We start from the raw sequence: 10,592 nt of genomic DNA, 5'->3' as shown, positions 1-10,592 counted from the left end.
CCGATTCAAAAGAACAATTTGTTCACATCAATACAATTGCCACATGAGTCATGACATATTCAAAAGGTTCGGTTTTTTCGTGTTGATGATGATGGTGTTGAACCTGAATATACGTGGCGTTATGAGTCAAAACAAAATGGCATTCAATTTTCAAAACAAGCAGTGTTTCCCATTAAATCTTTATTTGAGGCTGTAGCACCGTGCAAAAGCTCAGTTGAAAGCAAACCCAACATTTGGTTTTAAAATAGTGGTTATTACTGATTTTTTAAATATATGTATTGTATATAATGGTTCTCTCCATTAAATATCTTATAGATCAGAACTCAAATTAACACCTCACCAATTAACATTTTGATAAAGTAACACTGGTCAAAACTTTCTGCTGAAAAAGTGATTCAGGATGAATGATTAATATTTGGCCTGTCCAAGTTTCAGCCGATCATTTTACACCAATTAAAAAATGAAAAACCCTCAAAGCAAGCAAGTTTCAGAAGAAAAAGAAAAATCCTAAAAATAAACGGCATAATAATCTTTGAGAACATTTGTACGGTTTATTTTTTGGTTCTTTAAGAAGCCATTTACAGTGATAAAGGCAGTGTCAATACTGTACGCTGACAGACAGTGGCGGTTCCCATGTGTTGAGCTGTTTCAAACTACAAATTTGATATTTTCCATCTTTCAAGCATTGAAATTGTGTTATTTGAACCCAATTAGACAAGCGGTTTGGGGAACCGCTAAATTATGACCGACCTTCTTTAACAAATAATTATTGCATGAAGAAATCCAGCAAAAACAAATATTTTTTTCCATTCAATTTTATCCTACGGAGCAACAAACACTCCTTTAATCTCTTTGAAAACATGTACATTTAATCAGATTGAAAATACTCTTACAAACAAAATCAATATTCATCATAAGAATCAGTCCCTGTTAGCCTCGCCTGATGAGGCAATATCAGCTCGTTTGTGATGCCGTCGGTCAAATCATAGCACACGTTTCATGTAGAAAACTTTCTTTTATACAGAATAATAAAAAAAGGGGTAAGACAAGATGCATAAAACAGGAATCCGAAAAGCCACGGTACGGCCTGGGCTTGAATCCAGAGCACCTGAAGTGACCAGGAACGGATCTCATCTTTCGCACTGACTCGTCTCACTCGTCCTCGGCGTCCCGCTCCGGTCCGAGACCCTTACGCTGGCAGACTCAGCTTCTTTCCTTTCAACACTGAAGAGAGACGGACAAGATTTATTAAGGAGGATCTATTATACCCTTTTACAAAGCTCTACTACAACAGGTTTTCCTGCTTGAATGTTGATTATTTTCCTCATATTCTCCATTGTTGCGGCTCCTCTCTTCCCAGTCTGTCAGTAACGCTCTGTTTACTTCCTGTCTCTATGAAGCCCCTCCTTCTGAAAAGCACACTGTGCTCTGATTGGTCGGCTGGAGCAGTGTGTTGTGATTGGTCGAGCGCTTTGAGTGTGTTTGGGAAAGTCCCGCCCCTTACCATAACCGTCAGTTTAACACACTACTAACTAACTCAACCAGGCCCCGCCCCTTTATTCTGCGCATTCATTATTTAAATGAGGAATATTGTGACGCGTTCGTTCCCAAAATGTATTAACTAAAAGTGTCAAGCATTGAAAAAAGTAGCAGTTCTATTTCAAACTGGCAATAAAAAAGCTTTTCTAAAACATTCTACTCTTGAAATTCGATTGGTCTTGAGTATTTAAATCCCATGGGTGTTTCCGTGTTGATTAGTGTGACAGTGATGTTTGATCATTGCGAAACTTCAAAAATACTTTGCCACATTGATTTCACAATCAATGGCAGTTTAAAACACAGAAAAGCCTTTTTCTTTTCAGTCATACAAGCTTAACATCAAGACAGTGATTCTCAGTAGTGATGCACCGATATTAACATTTTGGCCGATACGGTAACCGATAATCCTTTATATTTAAAAGCCGATAACCGATATATTGGCCGATAAACCTAAATCCAAATGTTTATATAATTTTTGAGAGCCTGATTACAAAAACAAAAGTCTCATCATTTCCCAATCACACAATAATAATGTTATGTAGCCGATATGACAGGCATGTTGCACTTTACTGTATTTTCATTTTTTGAAGTGATTCAATCATATTTCAAGCAATTCAAAGCATCATGTTGAGCAGTGCGCATCTGAAGTGTCTCAGCTGAAGGAGATCATACATTATTTATCAGCTTTAATATATTGGCCAAATGTTCTCATCAGGCCGATAACCATATCGGTATCGGCCGATATATGTTCATTTTCAATGTTATCGTTATCGGCCCAATAAGAAAATTTGTCTGATATATTAAAGCCGATAAATAATGTATGATCTCCTTCAGCTGAGACACTTCAGATGCGCACTGCTCAACATGATGCTTTGAATTGCTTGAAATATGATTGAATCACTTCAAAAAATGAAAATACAGTAAAGTGCAACATGCCTGTCATATCGGCTACATAACATTATAATGAGAACGTTATAATTGTGTGATTGGGACATGATGAGACTTTAGTTTTTGTAATCAGGCTCTCAAAAATTATATAAACATTTGGATTTAGGTTTATCGGCCAATATATCGATAATCGGCTTTCAAATATAAAGGATTATCGGTAGGGATGCTCATATTGACCGTTTAACCGAAAGTACAAATTTTGACCGATTAATACTATCAGTTAGACGGTTTAAAAGAAAAAAAATACATATATATTTTTAGCTTTTTTGTTGTTGTTTGTTTGCTGCATGTTTCAAAAAAAAAAAGTATATAGCCTATATTTGTTAACTCACGGGGTGCGTCTGCACACGTAATTATTTAAGTTTAAAAAATATATTTAGTGTAGTTTTTTTATATATATTATTTCATTCTGTTTTTCTCTGTTGTCACTGCCAGAAATGCTGCGGGTGCGTGATCATGTGTTTGCTCGTTAAAATAAACCCGTGATCATTTTTTTGTTGTATTTTTAACGGGTCACAGACACTCATTAATTTTATTTGTATTTAATGCCAATTCAATATTATAATCTTATCAGTTAACGGTTAATAAGGGGATAACGAGCGGCGGTTGTCGGTCGAGAAAATTAACCGAAATGAGCATCCCTGATTATCGGTCAAAATGTATATATCAGTGCATCCCTATTCATAACCATTCACACTAATAAATACAAACACACACCACATCTAAAGGGGTTTTAAACCAGAAACCACTCACCTTTTGTTACGTATAGATAAAAGAAATCACAGTAGAGGATTGTCTGAACGACGCCGGCGACGATGGCGATCATGTCGAAGAATCCTTCGAAGTAGAAGCGCCAGATCCAGTTGATGAGGTACAGGGCCCGGTACAGGCCGAGGAAGAACAGGTAGTGTGTGGTGATGGTCTCCGCTTCCCCAGTCTTGCTGATCATGAACAGCTGAGGAAGAATGGCCACCGACTCCAGGTAGATGGAGAAAGTCCACAGGATCTAGAACCAAGAGATCCATTAATACTAACACTTTCTCTTCTAGATTTCATTTAATATTCAACACTATTATTGATCTAGTAAACAGCTGGATGTGCCAAAACTTTCTTCAGTTAAACAAAGACAAAACTGAAGTCATTGCGTTTGGAAACAAAGATGAAGTTCTCAAGGTGAATGCACACCTTCACTCCAGAGGTCAAACAACTAAACATCAAGTCAGGAATCTTGGTGTGTCTCTAGAGTCAGACCTTAGCTTCAGTAGTCATGTCAAAGCAATAACTAAATCAGCATACTATCATCTAAAAAATATTGCAAGAATTAGATGCTTTGTTTCCAGTCAGGACTTAGAAAAACTTGTGCATGCTTTCATCACCAGCAGGGTGGATTATTGTAATGGACTCCTTACTGGCCTTCCCAAAAAGACCATAAGACAGTTGCAGCTCGTACAGAACGCTGAGCAGAACCAGAACACATGAACACATCACACCAGTCCTCAGGTCTTTACACTGGCTCCCAGTCACATTTAGGATTGATTTTAAAGTATTATTACTGGTATATAAATCATTTAATGGCCTAGGACCTCAATACATTGCAGATATGCTCACTGAATATAAACCCAACAGATCACTCAGATCATTAGGATCACATCAACTAGAAATACCAAGGGTTCACTCAAAGCATGGAGAGTCCGCTTTAGCTATTATGCTGGAGCCAGAACCAGCTTCCAGAAGAGATCAGGTGCGCTCCTACTGTAGCCACATTCAAATCCAGACTCAGAACACTTCTGTTTAGCTGTGCATTTACTGAATGAGCTGTGCCACTGTGCGTCCGACTGTTTGCACTGTATTTTATTTTTTATTCTAAACTGTTTTAATTATTCTTATTTCTTTTGATTATTTTAATTTCTTCTATGTAAAGCACTTTGAATTACCATTGTGTATGAAATGTGCTATATAAATAAACTTGCCTTGCCTTGATCTCCTGCACTGACAGCATTATAGGAGAACTGAACTGAGCGGGACGATGACATCACGGTTTACTCCAGAGAGACTATATGTGACCCTGGACCACAACACCAGTCACATGGGTCAATTTTTTTAAATTGAGATGTATACGTCATATGAAAGCTGGATAAATAATCTCTCCACTGATGTGTGGTTTGTTAGGATATGACAATATTTGGCCGAGACACAACTATTGAAAATCTGGAATCTGAGGAGCAAAAAAATGTAAACATTGAGAAAATCTCCTTTAAAGTTGTGCATTTATGTTCACGATTGTGCTGCATTCACTCACAAAAATACATGATTTATATATTTACGGTAGGACATTTACTAAATATCTTCATGGAACATGATCTTAATATCCTCATGATTTTTGGCATAATAGAAAAATGGATAATTTTGACCCATACAATGTATAGTTGCTATTGCCACAGATATACCCGTGCGGCTCCAGACTGGGTTTGTGGTCCAGGTGAACTAAATTAATAACGTTTTTTACAACAAAAATTAAACGTCACTGAACATACTAAATCTGGACTGTGACACTATTTTCTTCTGGAAACAAACTTTTTTTCTGTAAAGGTTTGCAGGACACTGGAAAAAGCTGTAAAATACTGCTTTAGAGTTTTCCTGCTTTCCTGGAATGATGTGTGTTATCATACTTCTGTGGCGGGGCGTGTGTGTGTGTGTGTGTGTGTGTGTGTGAGACACGCCCTCCGGTGATCAGAGGGATATGTATGTATGTATGTATATATATGCGTGTGTGTGTGTGTGTGACGCCCTCAGGTGATCAGAGGGATATTTATATATGTGTGTGTGTGTGTGTGTGTGTGTCGCCCTCAGGTGATCAGAGGGATATGTATGTATGTATATATGTGTGTGTGTGTGTGTGTGTGTGTGTCGCCCTCTGATGTTCAGATGGAGCATTTACTACCGATCAGCCGCTTCACTGACAATCTGCGCATAAAATAATTGTATTCTTCTCTCTCTCTCTCTCTCTCTCTCTCTCTCTCTCTCTCTCTCTCTCTCTCTCTCTCTCTCTCTCTTACACTCACTCACTCACTCACTCACTCACTCACTCACTCACTCACTCGCTCACTCGCTCACTCTCACTCTCACTCTCTCGCTCACTCTCTCGCTCACTCTCTCGCTCACTCTCTCTCTCACTCTCTCGCTCACTCTCTCACTCACTCACTCACTCACTCACTCACTCACTCGCTCACTCACTCACTCACTCACTCACTCTCGCTCTCTCGCTCACTCTCTCGCTCACTCTCTCTCTCACTCTCTCGCTCACTCTCTCGCTCACTCACTCTCTCACTCACTCACTCACTCACTCACTCGCTCTCTCGCTCTCTCGCTCTCTCGCTCGCTCACTCTCTCGCTCACTCTCTCGCTCTCTCGCTCACTCACTCACTCACTCACTCACTCACTCACTCACTCACTCACTCACTCACTCACTCACTCACTCACTCACTCACTCACTCTCTCGTTCTCTCGTTCTCTCACTCACTCTCTCGTTCTCTCACTCACTCTCTCGCTATCTCACTCACTCACTCACTCACTCACTCACACTCACTCACTCACTCACTCACTCACTCACTCACTCACTCACTCACTCACTCACTCACTCACTCACTCACTCACTCACTCACTCACTCACTCACCTCCAGAGGAGAGAAGTCGTGGTTGACGAGGAACGCCAGGCCTCCGACGGGGACCACCAGGAACTCCACCCTGAACGTGTCGTGGTTTCCATCATACGTGGCCTTGAACTTGGCGTATATCAGGTAAACCGTGGCGTAGGCACAGGCGATGTAGACGATCTACATGAGGAACAAACAACAACACACCGTTACAAGAAAACTCCAGCGCTCAGTGGACATTTCAGACAGAAAAATTTTATGTTATGAATTATTAAATGTTTGTACACCCCTTGGAAATTGGTACAAAACTGGGTGACTTCAATATTTCAATATGAAATCATAGACATGATTGAAAAGAGTTCATTGGTCATTAATATAAAGGTCAGACCTGTGATCTTTGAGGTCAGAAGTTACATATATATCGGAAATAAATTAATGGGAAATACAAAAACAAAGAGTATTTATAATCAGATTAAAAAATAAAATAAAATAAAAATCAGCCACGATGAAGATTTTGATCATGTCTAAAAAATATGTCAAAAAAGAAAACCTCATAAAATTCGGTAATTGTGTTTGAAAACACTGTTATAAAGCAACTAGGGAATAAATACAAGGCTGATTTGCATTTATACCACATTAAAGTCCTTAAAATCAGTAGATTTAATTGTACACACACACACACATACATTTGATGCTCTATTTTTAACTTAAAGGCACACTATGTAAGATTTTTGGATCAAAATATTCAAAAACCACTAAAACAATGTTAAATATTTTGTTGATTTGTGTACTTACATTATCCTAAATGTTTCCAAAAATGTTTTAATCCTGAGAAATACGCAATTTTAACCACGACACGGACCGTGTGTCGCCCATCAATGACATCATACCCTTGATTTCCGGTTTTAGTTTGTAGAAACCATGGAAACACCAAAGACGCTTTAATATATTTTGTGTTTTATTAGACAGGTGAGCAACTGTTTGGATGTATTCGAAATTATAGTATATTTGTATTGTACTAAAAACATACTTAAGTACATTTTTAATACATTTAATAATATGTATTTTTCACCTGTGTCTTTTTGTTTAAATCTCGTTTTCTTGATTTACATGTTATGCGAGGACCATAACATAACTATCAACACACTCAAATATATCTAAACACATATATGATCTGAATAATAATAATAATAATAAAAGCTCCACTGCTGAGCCGAAGTCACGCGTCATCAAGCTACGCCTGTTTTATATAATCGACCTCTATAGTGGCAAAAAATTACATAGCGTGCCTTTAAACACAGAATATTCAATTATTATTATTTTTTTAATATTCATTATTTAATTTATTTAATATTTATATATTTTATAGGTGAATATTGTCTAGTAGCATGATTTTATATATATATATATATATATATATATATATATATACATATTATATTATATAGTATAGAAAAAATGTCATCTTATTATCTTCAGTCAGTATTGAACACCAGAGAGTCTTTTTACTGGCAGATATTCTGTAATGTCTGACATGTCCAAAACAATTTGACAAGATTATTTTTCAGTGATATTAGCAATAAAAATCTGACAATAATTGCATAATAAATTTCGGGTGGAGTAAATGCACATCCATATCCAAGAGTCAACAAACCCTGAATGTCTTTTAAATTAATTCCTCCATTCATTTTTCAACAAGCTTTCTCGTATAGCAGCGCCTACTCATACTGTACCTCAATATCTCCTACACATACTGTACCTCGATATCTCCTACACATACTGTACCTCAATATCTCCTACACATACTGTACCTCAATATCTCCTACACATACTGTACCTCAATATCTCCTACACATACTGTACCTCAATATCTCCTACACATACTGTACCTCGATATCTCCTACACATACTGTACCTCGATATCTCCTACACATACTGTACCTCGATATCTCCTACACATACTGTACCTCGATATCTCCTACACATACTGTACCTCGATATCTCCTACACATACTGTACCTCAATATCTCCTACACATACTGTACCTCAATATCTCCTACACATACTGTACCTCAATATCTCCTACACATACTGTACCTCGATATCTCCTACACATACTGTACCTCGATATCTCCTACACATACTGTACCTCAATATCTCCTACACATACTGTACCTCGATATCTCCTACACATACTGTACCTCGATATCTCCTACACATACTGTACCTCGATATCTCCTACACATACTGTACCTCGATATCTCCTACAGATACTGTACCTCAATATCTCCTACACATAATGTACCTCGATATCTCCTACACATACTGTACCTCGATATCTCCTACACATACTGTACCTCGATATCTCCTACACATACTGTACCTCGATATCTCCTACACATACTGTACCTCGATATCTCCTACACATACTGTACCTCAATATCTCCTACACATACTGTACCTCAATATCTCCTACACATACTGTACCTCAATATCTCCTACACATACTGTACCTCAATATCTCCTACACATACTGTACCTCAATATCTCCTACACATACTGTACCTCGATATCTCCTACACATACTGTACCTCAATATCTCCTACACATACTGTACCTCGATATCTCCTACACATACTGTACCTCAATATCTCCTACACATACTGTACCTCGATATCTCCTACACATACTGTCCCTCAATATCTCCTACACATACTGTACCTCAATATCTCCTACACATACTGTACCTCGATATCTCCTACACATACTGTACCTCAATATCTCCTACACATACTGTACCTCAATATCTCCTACACATACTGTACCTCGATATCTCCTACACATACTGTACCTCAATATCTCCTACACATACTGTACCTCGATATCTCCTACACATACTGTACCTCAATATCTCCTACACATACTGTACCTCGATATCTCCTACACATACTGTCCCTCAATATCTCCTACACATACTGTACCTCAATATCTCCTACACATACTGTACCTCAATATCTCCTACACATACTGTACCTCAATATCTCCTACACATACTGTACCTCAATATCTCCTACACATACTGTACCTCAATATCTCCTACACATACTGTACCTCGATATCTCCTACACATACTGTACCTCGATATAATGCAATAATAAGAAAGAAGAGCATGTTTAAGTGGACGGATGTTCACTCTCACCTTCATGAAGGAGTTGTAGAAGGAGATGAAGGCCGTGAGCAGGTCCAGGTAGCGGGTGGTGAACACCACAGCAAACAGAATCTGACTCTTCCCAGATATTCCTGAACAACAAACAACAACAAGATGCATGTCAACACAATCCAGTGTGATTTACACCCCGTGTCACAGTCACACACACGCATAATGCTGCTAATGCACACACACATGTACAGCTCCAGTGTTTATGTCAAATATACATCATATTCTAATGACATCCTGCTGCCACGTCACAGGTCAGAGCATGCAATCGGACTGAATGAATGAACTTTATCTACAGTCTGATAACATACAGTGCAAAACTCCAAAGTTACACGGGGTTTTAACATTCAGTTTGCACTAATGCTTCTGTTTTATCAGACTAAAACCAAACTGTAGCGCAACTTTAGAGTGATGCAACTCACAAACGTGCATGAAAACAGGTTAAAAACACACACAAATACTGTCATTAAACATGAATCATCCAAATATCATCCTTCAGCGTTATTCACACACACACACACATGAGGCCTAGTGCATGAGTTTATGAGCGGAGTAGCTGCATTATAGACTCTGATCAGCCGGACACACACGGAACAAATGTGAATGACACACACACACACACACACACACACACACACACACACACACACACACACACACACACACACACACACACACACACACTCGGAAACACAATGACTGCATCATATATCTCACCTGCACACGACCTGGTTTTCCAGATCTTCATGAGGAGGATGATGATGGCTGCTAAATGGGACAGATCCCCCGTCAGTCTGAAGATGTTCATGTTTCTTTGGGTTGTTGTTGTTGTTGAGGTGTATGAAGGGAACGCTTTAAAGTGCTGATGTTATTCCCTCTGACAGCGTTATAAACACGGTATTCGCGACTGAAAGATGGCGAGAGCAGCGCGACGTGGCCCGGGGACGTGGCCGACACTGAGAGCCTGACTGCGGGTTGGCTGAGACACGGGATGATGCTGGAGATCCGCGTTGGGAGGAAAATATCGCTGGGAAATTAATGTGTGGATTGCGCATGCGCTGGCTTCCTGTAGGGGGCGCGAGGAGGCCCAAAACACCGACTCACTGACGCCTACAAAACTGAGGGAAATCAAGGCAGATTTGGCAGGAAAAATCTCGAGTTGCGAGAAATAAAGTTAGAATGGGAAGAAATAAAGTCTGAATTGAGAGAAATAAAGTCTGAATGGCAAGAAATAA

At 38.9% G+C, this 10,592-nt stretch overlaps 1 protein-coding gene across 1 annotated transcript; it reads right to left on the bottom strand.

The window, feature by feature from the left end:
- Window positions 1-139: 139 nt before the first annotated feature.
- On the bottom strand, window positions 140-10,482 carry kdelr2b (KDEL endoplasmic reticulum protein retention receptor 2b). The gene is made up of 5 exons (XM_079595812.1): window positions 10,075-10,482; window positions 9,340-9,440; window positions 6,162-6,320; window positions 3,241-3,493; window positions 140-1,224 (listed from the first exon to the last, which is right to left on the bottom strand). Exons 1-5 carry the CDS (start codon window positions 10,163-10,165, stop codon window positions 1,190-1,192), a joined length of 639 nt encoding a protein of 212 aa, XP_079451938.1. The 5' UTR covers window positions 10,166-10,482; the 3' UTR covers window positions 140-1,189.
- Window positions 10,483-10,592: the final 110 nt, after the last annotated feature.

Source organism: Phoxinus phoxinus (genome assembly GCF_949152265.1).
Source record: "Phoxinus phoxinus genome assembly, chromosome: 21".
In the NCBI taxonomy this organism is placed as follows: domain Eukaryota; kingdom Metazoa; phylum Chordata; class Actinopteri; order Cypriniformes; family Leuciscidae; genus Phoxinus; species Phoxinus phoxinus.
This window is presented reverse-complemented; position numbering and strand designations above follow the sequence as displayed.

Excerpts from the sequence above, each read along its gene's own strand:
- kdelr2b (XM_079595812.1), bottom strand. The coding sequence starts at position 10,165 with ATGAACATCTTCAGACTGACGGGGGATCTGTCCCATTTAGCAGCCATC. Across the intron at positions 9,441-10,074 it reads GAAAACCAGGTCGTGTGCAG|GAATATCTGGGAAGAGTCAG; the intron begins GTGAGATATATG and ends TTTGTTGTTCAG. Across the intron at positions 1,225-3,240 it reads TTATCTATACGTAACAAAAG|TGTTGAAAGGAAAGAAGCTG; the intron begins GTGAGTGGTTTC and ends GTCTCTCTTCAG.